The sequence below is a fragment of the Dendrobates tinctorius genome, unplaced genomic scaffold (assembly GCF_039654945.1).
Source record: "Dendrobates tinctorius isolate UK_male_01 unplaced genomic scaffold, ASM3965494v1 ptg000241l, whole genome shotgun sequence".
NCBI classification, from domain to species: Eukaryota; Metazoa; Chordata; class Amphibia; order Anura; family Dendrobatidae; genus Dendrobates; species Dendrobates tinctorius.
The window spans coordinates 5265757-5286752 of record NW_027361908.1 but is presented as its reverse complement, the minus strand read 5'-3'; the positions used below and the strand labels follow the sequence as shown (position 1 = coordinate 5286752).

Below are 20996 nucleotides of genomic sequence, written 5' to 3'. Positions count from 1 at the left end.
TCTATTACTGCACCTGTTGTGTGGTTCTCTGTGCCCTCTAAATTCTAAATCAGCCCTCTAGAGTATAGTAATGCTAGGTGCAAGTGCCCTGGAAAACAGTGCCCACATTTTGTCCCCTAGAAAGTAATAATGCTCTCTGTGTGCCCCTTTGACAGTCACATTAATCAGAGTGCCCCTGTAACAATAACTGCCCAGTTTACATTTAATAATGTCCAGAGTCTCCCTCTGTACAGCTCCCCTACACACAGTATGATGCTTTCTTATACACAGTATAATGCCCCCTCACTGTATATATACTGACCTCTTAGTATCCCCCAATCTGTTTCATGACTCCAACACTGTATGATGGCCCGTCACTGTAACCTCCACACTGTATGATGGCCCCCTAGATAGCTTCCATATAGTATAATGCACCAGATAGTCCTCAATATAGTATATGTAATGCACTCCCCAAAGGCCTTCATATAGTATAATGCACTCCCCATAGGTAGACTCTATATAGTTTAATGCACTCCCCATAGGCAGATTTTATATAATATAATGCAGGCCTCCATAGGCATGCTAAACAGTATAATGCAGGCCCCCTTAAGCACATTTTATATAGTATAATGCACTCCTCTTAGGCAGGCTAAATAGTATAATGCAGCCTCCCAATATTCAGACTCTAATGTAATGCACCCCCCTTAGGCTTCTATAGTATAATGCCCCTCCATAAAAAAATAAATTCAATTATCACCTCTTCCTCCTCTGATCCGAGCTCCCGCACATCTCCAGAGAGTGGGCGCCGAGTAGTGACATCATCACGCCCGCTGTCACTGTCTGCGTCAGGGGCGTCAGACGCTGACAAGGTGGATGATGAAAGAGGGAGCGCAACGCTCCTCTCCAATACGGTCAGCTGTATCGCACTACAGCCAATACAGTTGAACCTGCATGACGGGCTGGGGGCCCACTGCTTGCATAGGGCCCACCCCGCCTGCTCAGGGGCCCCGTAGCAGCCGGGTGGCAGAGCATGGATCGAAGTCTCCCTGCTCTGCTGCAGAATGTAACTGTTCCTCCAAGTAAAAACTGCCAGCGGGACAGTGGCATCATGGGAACATATCCTTAAGGTGTAACTGCACATCAGAAATGAGCTCCTAATTCATTGATTTTGGGGTCTGTAGTTTGCCCTGTATGTTTTTGCTCTTTGATTTAGAAGGGATTGGCTGTGGCTTGTTTTATAGCTTTGACATCCATATCATTACTTCATTATTTTTCTAAAACAAGAGGCACTTGTCTTGTGTATTCTCCTTTTGTCCAAACTAATTTAGCAAATTTATGAAAAGGCTTTTGCTAACACAAGCAGAATGTTTGGTGCATACAACAGCAATCATTATATAAAACAAGTGCTCAATGGGATGCCTCAGTGCTGTAATTGCAAAAAATTGGAATGCCATTACTGACAGAAGAATCATTTATACAGCGAGATGAATTATGGTCGTCTTTCGCCTGTTGTACAAAGTGAATGTTTATCTAAGAAACACAGCGCAGAGTTGCCCCCAATACCTATTCTTTTTTATATAGGGACAACTAGAAGCTTTACATTAAATAACCTTTCCTTATTGCCATGTTTGCACATATGAACATCATTGCAGAGGGATTTTGCTAGCCCATGCATGTATTTGTTGGTTGGCTATGAAGCCTATAAATCTATATTTCTGTACAGCTCATGTCGAGTGTGGGTGTATTGAACTGCTTCAGGAACGGAGCCCACCTTTTGTATGGGAGGGGAGATGGTGGCTATGTAGTAGCTATTGCCGATTGCATCTGATTAACCTTTCCATTTCAGATATCGATCACTGACAGCAGTATTTGAATGAATGGTTTGTAAGCCATTGCTTTCATGCACCAAATATCTCGTGTTCCCCCCCCCCGTGCAGGTCATTTAAAAAAATTTGATATTTTGGGTTTGTCAAAGGTGATGTCTCTGCCTTTGATGTGGAATCCTGAACTGAGCCCACATCTTTACCCGCACATGTCAGCTGATCTTATCAGCTGTCATGAGCCTCTAACAGCCATGGGTGGATCTGAGATCAACCCGCAGCTGCTAATCGTGTAATACAGCTGTCAATTACTGACAGCGGCTTTTAACACCAACCGGAAGTGCCTCACTAATCTCGCCCAAAGGTGCCCCTGTCACGTGAGCGCAGGGCGTCGATGGGTTGTCATAGCAGTTAGGGGTCTGCACAAGTGCAGGCCATTGTGAGTCTTCTATGTACGCCAGCTCATGGCTGGCATTCATAGGAGATTGTCATTTTTTTTCTACACATAGAAGGGCTGAAGCCCAGCTATCTGTAGTATAGGCGATTGGTTGATTGTAGCCACAAGTCTCCTAAGGAGAATAATGAGGTCAGTAAAAAAAAAAAACGAAAAAAAAAACACGTGCAAATCGTCCCCCTTCTGCTTACCGTAATTTTTTTTTTTTTTTTTTTTTTTTTAAATACACATATTTGGTATCACTGTTGGAGATAAACGGACACCTGGATGTTTGGGTTTGACTGATCAGTTACAAAAAGTTTGGGTACCGGAACAGTACCCGGACCCCATTCACTAGCATGGGGGGCCCGAACATCCAGTGTTTGCTGTGAGTTTTTCTCACAGCGCTAGCAGTGATATCATCGAGGTCACTACAGTTCAGCCCGGCTGAGAACGCAGCCTTAGTGACCTGCAGAAGCCTCGATGATGTCACCGCCAGCCTGAGGCTGCACTCACATCAGCTCATTCATCAGTGGGTCTCAGCCTGGACGGTCGCATCGTGGCACCGTCCAGGTTGAAAACTGTTTAGCCCCCAGACATGGATTACGGCGTGGGACAGAACGATGGACAGGTATGATAAATTTTTTATTATTTTAGTTTTATTACAGGAGATTGAGGACTTCAGTGGAATTAGGCGAGGTTGTAAGTATGGTTTAATTAACATTATTAAAGGAGTCTGTGTCATTCTTTCAATTAAAGGCTTTATTCTGGCTGTGTATTTACCATACAACTATATGATTAGTTTTTGATAGGTCTTATTGACGCCTCTCCATTACTAAGCCGTTGGCTTGATTTTCACTTGACAATACAAAGGTGACATCAACGCCCCAACTGTCACCTCACTTGCCACCGCTACAGGGCAAGTGGAAAGAGTCGGGCAAAGCGCCAGAATAGGCGCATCTAACAATAGCGGGCTGCTATTTTTAGGTTGGGTGGGCAATATCCATGGCCCCTTACCAGCCTGAGAATACCATCCTCCAGCTGTCTGCTTTAAAAAGGCTGGTTGTTAAAAATGGGGAGACCTCATGTGTTTTTTTTTTTTTATAAACTATTTGCTTAAATAATTAAAAAAAAAAAAAAGCGTGGGGACCCATCTGTTCTTCATAACTAGCCTTGCTGAATCTGACAGCTGAGGGGTGCAGCCCCCAGCTATGAGTTTGGCTGGTTATCAAAAACAGGTGGGAGCCCACGCCGCTTTTTTTTTTAAATTATTTACAGAGCAGGAGTGACTAATGAATACAACCATCAGCTTCGTATGCTCTCACTGTAATTATGGCAGCAGATGTCGGATGATGGGATCAGTAGTCCCATCAGCTGACACCAGTGACCGGAGGTAAAGTTTGACAGCGTGGGAACCGCGGCTATCTGACCGGCGGGGATCATTTCACCGCCGATCAGAAGCAGTGTTTGCTGTGCTGCCGTGCACATGACAGCGTGACAGACATCTGGTGTTTGGGCAGCCGAACCCGAACAGTAACACGGACTTCCAGTCTGTGTTTAGTGTTAATGCCTGAACAGTAGGTGTTCGGTACGGACGCCGAACTTTACTGTACGGGTTCGCCCGTCTCTAATCACTGTGTACAGAAATGTCAAAATTTATCAAAATAAAAAGTGAATTAATCAGATCGGTAAACTGCATAACAAGCGGAATAAAATCAAAACTCCAGAATAATTTTTTTGGCCGCCACAACAGTGCAATAAGATGCCATAATGGCCGATCAAAACTTCATATTTACCCCAAAATGGTTTCAATAAAAAAAAAGTCAGCTTGGGGTACAAAAAATAAACCCTCACCCGACCCCAGATCATGGCTCATGGAAAATACGTTCTTGTACTGACCTAGGGAATCATATTGGCAGGTCAGTTTTTTAGTGTTTAGGGAACATGGTAAATAAACCCAAAAAACATTTGTGGAATTGCACTTTTTTTTTTTTTTTTTGCAATTTTGAAGAAAAGAGGCAAAAACGAAAGCACTCTCCTCATCAGTTAATATAGATATTTATATAGATTTATTATGGTGCTTGACCCTCTAGGTATAAGCAACATATTGTAATCCGAATTCATATATTTATAGTGCTTTGAAGAAAGCACTATCTTGTAAGCAGAATGCTGCTAACTTATTCTTCTTCTTCTGCTTCTTATTATTCAGTTGATTTTCCGCAATTAATGCGTCCCGAACCGCTACACGCACAGACTCCGTTGAGGTGTCGTTTTGAAGCCAGCGTGCACGAGTGGTGTGCTAAGAAATGTTCGTGTCGATCGGATTTGTATTTTTTGCGTAATTTGCATTTGAAAAAACATTTTCCTCAATGCATTTCAAAGGGAAAATGTTGCCACAGGGAAAACATGCCCTGAGGCTATTCAAATGGCAGTTAAGCTCATTGATAAGCGCAGGCAGACCCAGTTACTATGCCAACGCCTACGAACTTCACATGACCCCCCCCAGGACACAGTTTCTGCCAGATAATATCAGCTCTTAAAGCGAAACCCACAGCACAAATGCAAATCTAGCTTCATCACATGACGCATGCCCCTGAGAGAGAATGTGCGCCAAAGTGGATTTACAAGCCCAGTGAGCCAAACTGGCTCTTAAAGGGCCAACGCGCCAAAGTGATTTTTAAAGGGCCAGCGCACCGAAATGAGCCTTAAAGGGCCGGCGCGCCAAATCGAAAGCTGAGTGGCCCCAGGCTCCAAATCGGAGGCTGAGCCACCCTAGCCTCCAAATCGGACCCAGCGTGGCCCCGCCCACCAAATCGGACCCAGCGTGGCCCCGCCCACCAAATCGGACCCAGCGTGGCCCCGCCCACCAAATCGGACCCAGCGTGGCCCCGCCCACCAAATCGGACCCAGCGTGGCCCCGCCCACCAAATCGGACCCAGCGGCCAAAGTGGCCCCTGAGAGGCACTCGCAGTTAAAACGGATCCTGAGTTGAAAGTCTTGCAGGGGCAGCAGGCAAGTCTCTCTTAAAGGGGCAGCCCGGGCACCATTTCAAAGCACTATCTGTACTTCCTTCAGGAAATACATATCTAGTTCTTATTATTATTCAGCTGATTTCCGCAATTAATGTGGCCCGAACCGCTACACGCACAGACTCCGTTGAGGCGTCGTTTCGAAGCCAGCGTCCACGAGTGGTGTGCTAAGTATTTTTCGTGTCAATCGGATTTGTAGTTTTTGCGCAATTTGCGTTTTAAAATTTTTTTTTTCCCGTCATTGGATTGCATTGTCTCAATGCATTTCAATGGGAAAATTTTGCCATAGGAATACAAGAGACAGTCGTGAGGCGATTCAAATTTGAGGACCACTTGCGGCAGTTAAGCTCATTGAATATGTGCAGGCAGACCCAGTTACTATGCCAACGCCTACGAACTTTACATGACCCCACCAGGACACAGTTTCTGCCAGATAATATCAGCTCTTAAAGCGAAACCCAAAGCACAAATGCAAATCTAGCTTCATCACATGACGCATGCCCCTGAGAGAGAATGTGCGCCAAAGTGGATTTAGAAGCCCAGTGCGCTAAACTGGCTTTTAAAGGGCCGGCGCACCAAAATGAGTCTTAAAGGGCCGGCGCGCCAAATCGGAGGCTGATTGACCCCGGCCTCCAAATCGGAGGCTGAGCCACTCCGGCCTCCAAATCGGAGGCTGAGGGGCCCCACCTGCCAAAGTGGCCCCAGAGAGTCACCCACAGTTAAAACGGATCCTGAGTTGAAAGTCTTGCAGGGGCAGCAGGCAAGTCTCTCTTAAAGGGGCAGCCCGGGCACCATTTCAAAGCACTATCTGTACTTCCTTCAGGAAATACACATCTAGTTTATTATTCTTCTGCTTCTCCGCGTTTTCTGCAATTAATGTGGCCCGAACCGCTCGGCGCAGAGACCCCATTTAGGCGGCGTTTCGAAGCCCTCGGTTGGGACAGGTGTGCTATGTATTTTTGGAGTCGATCCGATTTTGTAGTTTTTTGTATTTTTTTTAAAAATCGCATTTTTAGCAAAAATGTTCCCATATGAATTAATGGCGACCTTTCCATGACCCCCAACTGACATGGATTGAAGCCACAGCACAGGTGCAGTGACCTTACAAAGATGGCAGCTATGCAAATGCAGCTAACACACATGACCTATATTAGCTAATAGAAGCTGACATATCGCTGATTCAAGGTCTTAAAGGCGCAGCACGCCAATGGCTTCTAAAAAGCCCCACCCAGTGATGGCTAACCTTGGCACTCCAGCTGTTGTAAAACTACAACTCCCAGCATGCCCTTGCAACCTGCAGCAGTTGAGGCATGCTGGGAGTTGTAGTTCTCCAACAGCTGGAGTGCCAAGGTTTGCCATCACTGCAGTCGGACACCAAGGTGACTTTAGAAGCCCAGTGTGCCAAAGTGGCCCCTGAGGGCCCTGGAGCACCAAATTGGCCCCTGAGGCAAAGTGGCAGCATCTGTCAACATGGCTAAAGTGGCTACCAAGTCGCCAAAGTGGCTACTGAGGTGCCGAATGTGCCAAACTGGCTACCAAGTGGCTACCGAGGTGCCAAAGTGGCTACTGAGGGGCCGAATGTGCCAAAGTGGCTACCAAGTGGCCAAAGAGGCTAACGAGGTGCCGAATGTGCCAAAGTGCCTACTGAGGTGCCAAAGTGGCTAGAGGTGCCAAAGTGGCTACAGAGGTGCCAAAGTGGCTACCAAGTGGCCAAAGTGGCTACCAAGTGGCCAAAGTGGCTACAGAGGTGCCGAATGTGCCAAAGTGGCTACCAAGTGGCCAAAGAGGCTACTGAGGTGCCGAATGTGCCAAAGTGGCTACAGAGGTGCCAAAGTGGCTACCAAGTGGCCAAAGTGGCTACCAAGTGGCCAAAGTGGCTACCAAGTGGCCAAAGTGGCTACCAAGTGGCCAAAGTGGCTACCGAGGTGCCAAAGTGGCTACCAAGTGGCCAAAGTGGCTATACACAACATTTATATTCTAACTTTACTTTCTTACAGTCGACACCTGATACACTGCTGTAAAGCTGGCAGCGCTGTTCAAGCACCATGTATTTCCTTCAGGAAATAACAATCTAGTTTTTTTTTTTAAACTCCCTCAGCAAAAGGGAGTGAATTGAATAGTTTCATCACTTGGTCACCACTCTGTGCCTCATGGTTAGACCGAGATTGCAGCCTTAAAGGAATAGAGAAATCGCACAGCTCCAACAGCAAAAAATAAAGATGTATGTATATCCCCAAAAACTATTAGTTTTGGTATCTTAATGATTTTGTTGCAAGATCATATTTACCACCTAATCAGCCCTCTGAAAATGATACCCAAAATATTATTGCAGAGATGCATTTTTTAAGATTTTGCATTACATTATACTGTAAAATGAATGATGTCATTCAAAAATATAACATGGCCCGGCAAAACCATCCATCGTGGAAATATTGACCAAAAAAAAAAAGTTAATTCTTTGAAGAATGTGAGAGAAAAAAACTAACACGCAAAAATGAAAGTTGGCCATCATGGAAAGGGGTCAATCTTTCTAACTTTGAAAATGTCAGGTGCTGTATGCAGGTGAGTTTGTTGGAGTCATGGAGGTGGAGCCAATGTAAGTTTTCCACTTTGAGAAAGGTGGTTCGCTAACATGTTTTATGTAAAATATCAAATTCAAATAGTATTCATCTTTCCCAGGTTCTGCACCAGCCACCAGGTCTCTGTCTTCTCTGGCCCCGTGTTTGGCTGTAGCGGTGTCGTTACAGCAACAGGTCACGTCACTACTGCAGCCAATCATTGAGCTCATAAGTTCGTTCAATATAGTCAGTATGAATTGCTGAGCTCAGACATTGTCTGCAGTGGTGACTTTTAGCTAATCAACGTGACTTCACTGCTACAGCCAAAACGCTGAGACCAATGCAGCAGTGGAAAGCCAGCACTTATTCCTGGGGCGAGTGAGTGCTATCTGATTTTATTTTACATTACAGGAAATTCTTGGTGTCCACTTTTCTAAAAGTGGAAAACTCCCTATATGTCAACTGTCATACTGGTTGCATAAAAAAGCAGCAAAAAAAGTGTAATGACCAGGCCGAACGTTCCCTGCTATCCATCACCACACGGTGTCCGCAGCCGAAGGAATCATGACACACGCCGGTCTCGGGGATAACAGTTGCTTTTACTTCAGCAGGAATGGGAATTATAACTTGAAACAAATAAGGAACAGTCTCTCATGGGTAGTCCACGACAATTATAGTTCACACTTAGATGCTGAGATGTGATTGGGGTCTGGAGCTTTAAGAGCACTGGACAGTGTCTTGGTATTTTACAGAGGGAGGTAGACGCAGCAATTAGAGGTTACAGACTTGTACTTGGGGTTACCTCCACAGTGTGTCACGGCACGTGCACAAGTACTTATAGGTGAATGTAGAAACTGTGGTCAATCCTGTCAGCAATACTTTAGATGTGGTCAATCCTGTCAGCAATACTTTAGATGTGGTGAATCCTGTCAGAAATAGAATGATGTCTTTACAGGTTAGAGGGAACTTAGGCTTTTACGCCTGCAGGAGATCTTGAGGTTAAAAACCTCCTCCACATGTGTTCTGCTCTCCCTGAAGGCATCCCTAAGACTAAAGAACATTCTAGACTTGCCTGGAAAAACAGCTCCTCCTAATGACCATGTGACTAGGAGCTGGCCAATAGGAGACCGAATTCACATCTCAGATCCTTACAAAACAATAATTCAGTCATTGTACACTTTCACAATTAGATGGCGACAGAACACCGCAAACGAGAAATGCATTGCATCTAAAATGAGGGTGACTAGAAATGGAGAATTACAGCTCACAAATAATGTAGAGGGCCAGTTAGAGCAGTAGTGTACAGAAGCTACTCACAATTCAGTATTACTTAAAGGGACAGACACTCTGGACTGGTCACTACAAATCCAACATGTGAATATAGCTTTACTGTCTTCCTAAGCACCTCTACCTCCATGACTTCAACAAGTATAGAACTGCTATTAGGAAAAAAATGAAGATTTTTTTTTAATACAGTATATGCCCAATCAATATATGACAAATAGTTAATGTCTTAAACATATAACCCATTTTAGGTATCTATATAAGTAGGAAAACTACCGTATCTCAAATGTAATAGCTATATAGATACCTAAAATGGTTATATTTTTGAGACATTAACTATGTGATATATATTGAGCTTTGGGCATATATTAAAAAAGGTGTGTCTCCCCTGCTGGGCACTTACTTTAATATTGTTTATAATAAAGATTGATTATTTTCCCTTCACCCATGACAGCACCACCTGAGAGGGATCCGCCCCGCCAGGACAGGAACCTACTGAGACATAAGGGGCGGCACCTCTCCCCCGCTTCAGTTGGGTTCCTGTCCTGGAAGGAATCCCACTGTGGCGGTGCCTGTCATGGGCGAAGAGAAAGATAAAGACTCAGGCCCGTCCCGGCGCGGGAAGAACAGGTAGCATACCTGTAGCCCCGGCCGTCGGGTCCTGGAAGCGCAGTCCCTGGGGCTCCGGGTTCGTGCGGGCGTGGATGGGATCCCGGTGGCTCCGGGAAGCCCCCACCGCGCCGCCCTCCCCTCGCGCACGCCACATCTCGATCTCCGTGGTAGGGGAGAGACGCTGGCGTCTTCCGGCCGCTGACGTCAGCGGCGCTTGGAATGCTGGGTGCGCCGGCTGACGTCAGCAGAAGGCGACGGTGTAATGGCGCCGGGTGCAACGCTGGCCGGCTTTCTGAAGCGCTGGGCCGGCGGTCGCAGGGGGGAGGGGAGAAAGACGCTCACCAGGCGGAGGCATGCAATTTAAAAGGAGGAAGACAGCTGTAGATCGGCGGTGCAAAATGGTGTCCGAGCAGGAACGTTCAGCGTCCCTGCCTCCCTCACAGCCCTCTGGCAGAAAGCATGGAAGCCATTCAAGCAGCAGTCGCCCCAGCCGCAGGTCGGGGCACTCCTCAAGGTCCAAAGAGCGCGGGTCAGGTGCTCCGACGCAGCCTCCAAGTCCGGTACCCTTGATTACGGGTGGTGAGTGATCTTCGTGAATGTTAGCAGTATATTAATAGGGGTTTTCTATTGTATGCTTCACCCTGTAGGAAAGGCCCAGAAAAGCGGGAAGCAAGAAGAACAATAGGGATTGTGCTATATGTAAATCTCCCCTAGCAAGAGACTGGCAAAAAAATCTCTGTGCTTCGTGCATTCAGCGGACTATGGCGGAGGAAGCGCCTAGTTTCGCAGCCAATCTAATATCTGCCCTCAGGTCAGAAATGGAAGGCTCAATTAAGTCCTTATTGAAAAAAGGGAAAAAAAAGCAGGAAGGATTTCCCTAGTTCCCCCTCAGATTCCGCGTCAGTATCATCTCAGGCGGAAAAATCATCCTCCTCAGACTCCTCAGATAGTGACACGGGGTAAGCCATGTTTCCCTGTAGAAGATACAGATGCCCTCCTAAAGGCCATTAGAACCACAATGGGCCTACAGGAAGAAAGGGCGGCTAAAACCCTAGAGGACGTCATGTTTGGGGGGCTTCAGGAGAGGAAAAAACGAACCTTTCCAGTAAACGCGAAAATTCAGGCGCTTATTGAGAGAGTGGAAAAAGCCTGAAAAATCGGGGGCCCTTCCATCCGCCTCTAAGAGACGATACGCCTTTGAATACAAGGATACGGAGGTATGGGACAAAGTCCCAAAAATAGATGCAGCGGTGTCCAGGTCTTCCAAAAGGTCGGCCCTGCCCTTGGAAGACGCAGGGGTTCTTAGAGACCCGCTGGACAAAAAAGCGGACTCATATTTGAGGCACGCATGGGAAGCGACAGCAGGAGGTCTAAAGCCGGCGATAGCGGGCACCTGCACGGCACGCTCCCTCATGATCTGGCTGCAGCAGTTAGAAGAGAAGCTGGCGTCAAGGGTCCCAAGAGAGAAGATCTTATCAGACATGTATCTCTTGCACGGGGCAGCGGCTTTTTTGGCAGATACCTCGGCGGACTCTATGCGATTGACAGCCAGAGCAGCGTCACTATCAAATGCTGCTAGACGCGCATTATGGCTTAAGGGCTGTCCGGGTGACCTTCAGTCCAAGGCCAAATTGTGCTCTCTCCCCTGCGATGGTCGATTCCTGTTCGGCAAGAACTTGGACGATATTCTGGAGAAAGCAGGCGATAAGAAAAAAGGCTTCCCCAGATTCCCTATGGATCAGAGGAGACAGCCCTTTCGGAGGGGGAGATTCAATAGAGGGCGTCCTCCCGCTGACAGAAGAAGATGGGAGGATAAAAGGAAGAAAGAATCAGGGTTTATGTTTGGTGGAGGCACCTCCACCTCAAAAAAGTCACCACAATGACGCCAGTATTCCAGTAGGAGGGAGATTGGCACTCTTTTTCCAGGCCTGGGAAAAGATCTCCTGGATTCTGAGCATCCTAAAGGAAGGCCTGAAAATCCCCTTTATTCGTCAGCCAAAACCCGTGGTCATCATCACACCTATCAGGAAGATGACCGAAGAACAACTGGCCTTAGAAACAGAAATCCTGAGCCTGATAGACAAGCGGGTACTGTCCGAGGTGCCACGCTTACAGGAAGGAAAGGGGTTTTATTCACCCCTTTTTCTAATAAAAAAACCGGATCAGTCGTTCAGGACAATCATAAATCTCAGACGCCTCAATCTATGGATAAGGAACCCGACCTTCTAGATGGAATCAGTAACTACGGCAGTGAAGCTGCAACATCAAGATTGCTTCATGGCTGTAGTCGATTTAAAGGATGCGTATTATCACATCCCTATCCATCCAGATTACCAGAAATACCTGAGGGTAGCGCTTTATATTCAGGGCACACTAAGGCACTTTCAGTTCAGGGCTCTTCCGTTTGGCATATCCATAGCCCCGAGGGTCTTCACCAAGGTCATAGCGGAAGTGACAGCCTTTCTCCGGATTCACGATACGGGCATAATACCATACCTGGACGATTTTCTTATAGTGGGCAGTTCAGAGGACCACTGTACAGCACAGTTGACTCAGGTGATCAACACCTTGCAAGAGTTGGGGTGGATAGTCAATTTCAAAAAATCAAAATTACAACCCCTAAAGAAACAGACCTTCCTAGGATTTATACTGGACTCAGAAAGGCAAGAGTGTCTGCTCCCAGAGTCCAAGATAGAGAAGGTGCAAAATCTGGCCTTGGTGGGCCGAAACCAACCATGTATGACATTAAGAAAAGCAATGTCCCTACTAGGTACCCTAACATCCTGTATTCCGGCGGTCAGGTGGGCTCAGTTTCACACCCGGCAACTCCAGGGGGAGATACTAAGAGCACAAAGATCGCTAAGAGGGCGTTTGGAAGGAAAGCTGGAGCTTTCCTTAAAAACCAGAGACTCTCTCAACTGGTGGTTGAACGAGACAAATCTGACCTTAGGAATACCATGGGACAGACAGGCGACAGATATAATTTTAACAGATGCAAGCTCCTCGGGGTGGGGGGCACACCTAAGGGGCCTCATAGGTCAGGGTTCCTGGACACCTCAAGAAAGGAAGGCATCCTCCAACCTGAGAGAACTGTGGGCAGTGGGCAAGGCCCTAAGCCACTTCATTCCGCTACTCCAGGGTCGAGATGTACGCATCATGTCAGACAACAAGGTAGCAGTGGCATACATCAACCACCAAGGAGGGACAATATCACACTCCTTAATGGAAGCAGCAACAGACATTCTGAGCAGTGCAGAGGAACACCTACACTCCGTGACAGCCCTACACATAAAAGGGGCAGAAAACATAGAGGCAGATTTCGTGAGTCGCAATACCCTGAGGCAAGGAGAATGGGCGCTAAACCGGTCCATTTTTCAAAAGATAATTCAGCTTTGGGGGGAACCGGTGATAGACCTCTTTGCAAACAAGCACAACAGGCAAACAAAGGTTCTGCTCTCTAAACCCGAGGGAAAATCCATGGGCAGTGGACTCGTTGCACATCCAGTGGAACTTCAGACTGGCTTACGCGTTCCCCCCAGTAGCTCTGATCCCAACTGTGGTAAGAAAAATCAGGAACGATCAAGCCAGGGTGATTCTAATAGCTCCATTTTGGCCAAAAAGGCCCTGGTTCGCTCTGCTATGGAAGATGTCCCTCTCCGATCCATGGGTTCTGCCAGAAATCCCGGACCTACTAGCTCAGGGTCCAATATTGCACGCTCAGGTCAAAGGATTCCATCTGACGGCGTGGAATTTGAAAGGTCGCTTTTAATGGATAGGGGGTTCTCCCCTGGGCTGGTGGCCACTCTGCTAAAAAGCAGGAAACCGGTGACTACTAACATCTACGGCAGAACATGGGATAAGTTCCTACAGTTCTTGGGTAAGCCGCTAGGAAAAGAACCCCTGATTAGTGCCATCCTAGAGTTCTTACAATCTGGGTTGCAGATGGGGTTAGCAGTAAACACACTTAAGGTTCAGGTGTCGGCACTAGAGGCGCTCTACTATTGCAAACTGGCATCAGATAGGTGGATAGCCAGATTTATTAAATCCTGCCATAGAGCTAGGCCTATTCCAATACCCAGAATAGCCCCCTGGGATTTAAACCTGGTGTTAGAAGCCCTTACAAAAGATCCGTATGAGCCATTACATCAGCTACCCCTAAAGTTTTTGACCCTAAAAACGATCCTGTTAGTAGCCCTCACATCAGCCCGCAGGATAAGCGACTTACAGGCTCTCTCAGTAAATCCTCCTTATACGCAAGTCTTTCAGGATAGGGTAGTGTTAAGAACAGACCCCAGTTATCTGCCCAAGGTAGTATCAGATTTCCATCGGGGTCAGGAAATTGTCCTTCCATCCTTTTGCGAAAATCCAAAAAATCTGGGGGAGGAAAAATTCCATAGTCTGGATGTTAAAAGAGCTCTCGTAGAATATATATCTGCCACTAGCCAGTGGAGGAGGTCACAGTCCCTATTCGTAGCTTTTCAGGGTGCCAGGAAAGGCTATGGGGTTTCAAAAGGGACTATTGCTAGATGGATTAGGGAAGTCATTAGTGTAGCCTATTCAGCTAGTGGTATCCCGATTCCTGACGGCATCAAGGCTCATTCCACCAGAGCCGTGGCGACCTCCTGGGCTGAAAAGGCAGAGGTATCAATCGAACAGATTTGTAAGGCCGCTACCTGGGCCTCACCTTCAACCTTCTTTAAGCACTATAGATTAAATCTATCCTCCTCTGCTGACTTAACCTTTGGTAGAAGGGTGCAGCAAGCGGTGGTCCCTCCCTAAGGTGTTTCGAAGTCTCCAAAAATCTCTCAGGTGGTGCTGTCATGGGTGAAGGGAAAACCACCATGGTTACTTACCGGTAGCCAGTTTTTCCGGAACCCATGACAGCACCCGTACATTCCCCCCCTTTTTCACTGTATAGGTGTGCACAATTAGTAGGGTGTTTTTGAGTGTTGTGGTGTTGGATTAAACATGTAACTAACCGGGAAGTCCTCTCAATGCTCTGTAACCCAACTGAAGCGGGGGAGAGGTGCCGCCCCTTATGTCTCAGTAGGTTCCTGTCCTGGTGGGGCGGATCCCTCTCTCAGGTGGTGCTGTCATGGGTTCCGGAAAAAACGGCTACCGGTAAGTAACCATGGTGGTTTATACTCTATGGTTCTTCATTCGGCCTAATTAATGTTAGCTTAAGTATATGTATATGATGTTGCTCTGAAGTGCCAGTAACTTAAAATTTGGACACTATTTGATAATTACTTCCATTTAGAGTGTTGTCCTCTACATTAAAATTAACCTTAATTATACCAGAATGGCTGAAGAAATAAAAGCCCCAAGAACCTGGAGTGGACACGGACAGAAGGGAGACCCTGTGCAAGAGCAATTTATGGTCCCTTTTCATCCGCTTGCTTTGGGGGTGAATGGAGTTTTCTTACCTCTTGGGGCCCTGTGCAGCTACCCACGTTGCACCAATACTTTGTCCATCCCTGCCAACAACTTATGTTTACCTACTGGACCAGTTAGTTTAGTTCCATTACGTTTTCCTTGTATAGCACTGGAGATCCCTTTAACTACTTGATCCCATACTTGTGTGGTGAGATGGGGTTTTCTGCATTAATAGCTAATCCCATGCTAAACATTCAGGCATGTAGGTCTTGTTCAAGAGCACACTGGTCTCCCTAACAATCTATTTCTATATGTCTACAGCCCAGATGCTTCAAATGTGATGTGTACTGTTTCGTGTTTTACTGCTTTGGTTTTCTTTCCAACACATTTTACCTTGTACTGTTATTTTTTTTGCTCCCAGAAGTCAAATTTCTCTATGTACTGTATTGTCTTTTGCCATTTTTAAAATATTACCTCGCAACAGATGCCTTGGTCTTATAACACAACCATATTGTATGGCGTACTCCAAAGTTGGTGTTTGCTCACATTTTTAATTTTTTTAATTTTTTTTCCTACAGACATTGTACACGAAAATCTAAAAATGGGATCAGATGGTGAAAGTGACCAAGCATCTGGGACCTCCTCAGATGAAGTCCAGTCCCCCACAGGTGTCTGCCTCAGGAACAGAATCCACAGGCGAATCTCAATGGAGGTAATATATTATGGTCCACAAATGGTAGACGGTACTGTTTGTTGTCTAACGCTCAGTTTTATTCTATCTAGACATTGAGCTCCGTGATCTTTTGGCTTCCTGCACATGAACTTGTTTTCTTTTGCTATATTGGGATGCAGGCTCCTCCGCACAGTCAAAGTACCATTCTGGCAACTGCGGTCATTCATCAACACCCTACACATGTTCTTTTCAAGGGTCCTATGATGCCGATTACTGGAGGGGAACCTGTCATTTAAAATAATGCTATTAACCTGCAGATATGGGGTTAATCTGAAGGTTAATAGCATGCTGACACTGGGAGCCCCGCCGCCTGAAGCAAACAAACTTCATTTTTCCCAGCAGCATTGGGCTGCCAGTCATAGGTTCTGTTCACATGTTCCGTTTTTGATGCATTTTTTATGCAAATTTTAGCTGCATTTTATACTGCCTGCAAAGATTGAGATTTCATAAATCTCATGCACAAAACTTGCTTTTTTGCACGCAGTATTTTGTACAAAACCTTGGGTTTTGCAGAATGGAGCATGTCACTACTTTCAGCATGTTTTCAGCGTTTTTCACCCATTGAAAGCAATGGGTAGTGCAAAAAAAAAAATGCTGCAAAAACTCAGGTATCAGGTTTTGCTGCATTTTTTTGTTCCAAAACCTGAGTAAGAATCAGATTTTTTTTTTTTTTGTGCTAAACTTTATCAGCATGCACAAGAGACAAATGTGCCATGAAAAAAAACACAAGAAAAACTAAGCAAAGCCTCCTATTTTGCAGCAAGTTTCTTACTGCTAAGAGAAAACAAAAATGGAAAGCGCACATAGGTTGTATCGTCTTGAAGAACAACAATAGCAAGCAAGCCCAATCAGTTAGACTCACCTGCTGAAGTTGTGTGAGTCACAACAAACTGGGAATCACTCATAAAGGTCCGGTCGTCGCTGGTATCCCGCTGGTAGTAAATGAAGCAAATCCAAAGTGGAAAAAAGAGCCGGGCTGAATAAACCGCGCTGACCGGAAAAAAACGCACCTTCGGCAGTCCATATAATAAAAAACTTCTTTAACCCCTTCCTGACATCCGACGTACTATCCCATCCATGGGACCCGGGCCCCTATGCCCATGGACGGGATAGTACGTCTACCGCGATCAGGGGGTCTAGTTTACAAAATGGTGTCATTTGTGGGGGGTTTCCACTGTTTAGGTACATCAGGGGTTTTCCAATCGCGACATGGTGTCCGATCTCAATTCCAGCCGAAAATGTCAAATGGCGCTGCTTCCCTTCCGAGCTCTGCCATGCGCCCAAATAGTGGTTTACCCCCACATGTGGGGTATCAGCGTACTCAGGACAAATTGCACAATAACTTTTAGGGTGCTTTTACCCTTGGAAAAATAAGAATTGAGGGTGAAAAGATCATTTTTGTGGAAAAAATATGATTTTTTTAATTGTACGGCTTTGTTATAAACTTCTGTGAAGCCCTTGGGGGTTCAAAGTTCTCACCACACATCTAGATAAGTTCCTTAGGGGGTCTAGTTTCCAAAATGGTGTCATTTGTGGGGGGTTTCCACTGTTTTGGTACATCAGGGGTTTTCCAATCGCGACATGATGTCCGATCTCAATTCCAGCCAAAAACGTCAAATGGCGCTGCTTCCCTTCCGAGCTCTGCCATGCGCCCAAATAGTGGTTTACCCCCACATGTGGGGTATCAGCATACTCAGGACAAATTGCACAATAACTTTTAGGGTCCTGTTACCCTTGGGAAAATAAAAATTGGGGTGAAAAGATCATTTTTGTGGAAGAAATATGATTTTTTTTAATTGTACCGCTGTACGTTATAAACTTCTGTAAAGCCCTTGTGGGTTCAAAGTTCTCACCACATATCTAGATAAGTTCCTTGGGGGGGGGGTCTAGTTTCCAAAATGGGGTCACTTGTAGGGGGTTTCCACTGTTTAGGTACATCAGGGACTCTCCAAACGTGACATGGCGTCCGATCTGAATTCCAGCCAATTTTGCATTGAAAAAGTCAAACGGCGCTCCTTCCATTCTGAGCTCTGCCATGCGCCAAAACAGTCGTTCCCCCCCCACAAATCAGGTATCAGCGTACTCAGGACAAATTGCACAATAACTTTTGCAGTCCAATTTCTCCTGTTACCCTTGGTAAAATAAAAAAAATTGAACCTGAATTATTTTTTTTGTGAAAAAAAGTTAGATGTTCATTTTTTTTTTTTTAAATATTCAAAAAAATTCCTGTGACGCACCTAAAGGGTTAATAAACTTCTGGAATGTGGTTTTGAGCACCTTAAGGGGTGCAGTTTTTAGAATGGTGTCACTTTTGGGTATTTTCTATCATATAGACCCCTCAAAGTGGCTTCAAATGTGATGTGGTCCTAAAAATAAAATGGTGTTGTAAAAATGAGAAATCGCTGGTCAACTTTTAACCCTTATAACTTCCTAACAAAAAAAAATTTTGGTTCCAAAATTGTGCTCATGTAAAGTAAACATATGGGAAATGTTAGTTATCAAGTTTTTTGTGTGCCGTATCTCTGTGATTTAAGGGCATAAAAATTCAAAGTTGGAAAATTGCGAAATTTTCAAAATTTTTGCCAAATTTCCGTTTTTTTCACAAATAAACGCAAGTTATTTGAATGAAATTTTACCACTAACATGAAGTACAATATGTCACGAGAAAACAATGTCAGAATCACCGGGATCCATAGAAGCGTTCCAGAGTTATGACCTCATAAAGGTACAGTGGTCAGAATTGTAAAAATTGGCCCGGTCATGAACGTGCAAACCACCCTTGGGGGTGAAGGGGTTAATAAGCCTACGCGTTTCGTGGCAAAACCAGCCACTTCATCAGGGCATTTTATGCCCTGATGAAGTGGCTGGTTTTGCCACGAAACGCGTAGGCTTATTAAAGAAGTTTTTTATTATATGGACTGCCGAAGGTGCATTTTTTTCTGGTCAGCGCGGTTTATTCAGCCCGGCTCTTTTTTCCACTTTGGATTTGTTTCATTTACTGCTAAGAGAGCAGTTTTGGTCTTAAAAAAAAAAAATGCATAAAAAATGCAACGTGTAAACATAGCCGTAGGGGTGGCACTGGCGCGATTTCAGTCACCGCTCTCTATAGACTAACTGACATCAGTCTCTAATGCTGAACCTGCTGTTTGTCAGGGTTTGAAGGGAGGAGGGGGCACAACTGCTGCTCTATACACAGAGCTTTGCCGGACACTGTGCCAGTGCCACCCCCGTGACTGACAGCCAAACGCTCTATTAAAAACAAAAAAATAAATTTGTGATCTTGCAATCTTCATAATTGCCACTGGGTATATTTCAGACTCCACTAATATCCTTTCAGGAAGAGTTTTCAGCAGTCTCCTTATCTCAGGGAGTCGACCAAAATAAACATTTATAAATAACTAATCCAAACTTAATAAACAGACGTTCTTAATTATAAAGCTTAGCATAAAATCCAACATAAAGTGTTTTAACAAAAATATTAAATTTTATTATACATAAACAAGGCAAAAACAAGTACGGTAATATGGTGAGGGAAAAACAGCAGCTAAAAGTCCGACATAAATGAAGATGGCTCAAAATGTATCACATCGTAAAGAGAAAAACACGTGTCCCTTGACAACCTCCGAACATATATTTGAAGTTATGCTGGTATGGAAAATGATTGGCCTATGGAGTTATTTAGCAGTGTGAACAGGGAATACAAGTATGACGACGACATTTTTATTGAAAAGAACATCTAAAATAGGTGCTGCCTATATACTAAACTGCTGTAGGCTAAAGGCCCCTTTACATTTAGCGATGCACCAGCGATCCCGACCAGCGATATGACCCGGTCAGGATCGCTGGTGCATCGCTAAATGATCGCTAGTGAGCTTCCACACAGGAAGATCTCACAGCGATGCAGCAGTGATACAGCAGACAATACTTACCTTTCAGATGCGGCGATCCTGACGTCCTCCTGTCTGCGTCGCTCGTCGCCACAGCAGGAATCGCCCGACGAGAAATGGAGCTGCGCGATCAGCGATGGACAGCGGGGGAGCCGGTCGGAGGTAAGTATCACACATAGTGATATCGCTGTTGCGTCACCAAATCGGTGATGCTTTAGCGATATTATTAGCGATATCGCTATGTGTAAAACCCTCTTAAGAGCAGTAATATCAGCATAAATGTCTCAAGGCATAAAGATTATTAATCAAATAGCGAATAATATCAAATTACATTACTGTTACAGAACCTCCCAGCACACCGAATAGGAGATGTATGCCCTTAATGCAGCAACCGACCGGCTGCGACCGCCTGGGCAGAGGTAAACAAGATATCCCACTTCTGACCTCCCCCCACCTTTGTAAATCTCACGGCTATTGTAATGTACGTCTGGCGTCTTAATTGGAGCCTGTTATCTACTGGCCCGACACACATTAATTGTCCTGCCCTCTGTATGTATATATATTCTGAGACCGGTGAGTAAAATGTTGTCACACTGGAAATACATGGAGTAGCAGTGATCTCTTATATGTTCCCATGTTACAAAGCCTTTCAAACCAGTGTCCTTCATTCAGAAGTGTGGAAAAGCAGAGTGAACCTCCTGAGAAACGGGGTGGTAATGTAAGAGGTATTACAGCACAGAAGACCCCATTACACTGGTGGCAGCGGCGGGATATGATACCCCTTATATAGGCGTAAAGGACTGAATGGAAAACAACTACCAGAAGTTAGAGGAATACATTAAAAGACCTGGTAGAAGCTTGAGGATTCATCGCCAGCAACAAAACAAAAGCTGATTTGATAGCAGCCATCATGGAATACGACAGTGCAGCGCCCCCCAATGTGAACTTGGAAGAGACTGAATTCCAGAGGGAGGTAAAGAGCAGACTGGCGTTCTATGGACCAAACCCTGCAGTAGATCGTACGAGAGGTGATGGCTGATGTGAGTACTGATCTGAAGGAAATTATGGCAGAGCGGACCAGGATAGAGCTAGCCAAGATGGAGATGGCAGAGCGGACCAAAGTAGAGCTAGCCAAGATGGAGCTAGCCAAGATGGAGCTAGCCAAGATGGAGCTAGCCAAGATGGAGCTAGCCAAGATGGAGCTGGCAGAGCGGAGAGAGGAGAGTCAGCGAGCAGGGGGAGCTCTGGCCTCTGCCTAGGTACCGTCAGCAGTAAGCCACAAAAA

General features: G+C 45.6%; 1 protein-coding gene across 3 annotated transcripts in view; it reads left to right on the top strand.

Moving 5' to 3' along the window:
* The window catches only part of CDK17 (cyclin dependent kinase 17), a 273841-nt gene that overhangs the window by 180555 nt on the left and 72290 nt on the right, over positions 1-20996 (top strand). For all 3 annotated transcript variants that reach the window (XM_073556929.1, XM_073556930.1, XM_073556931.1), the window contains one exon: positions 15670-15803. In XM_073556929.1, the coding sequence (XP_073413030.1) occupies positions 15670-15803 (134 nt within the window). The remainder of the gene's footprint in view (positions 1-15669; positions 15804-20996) is intronic.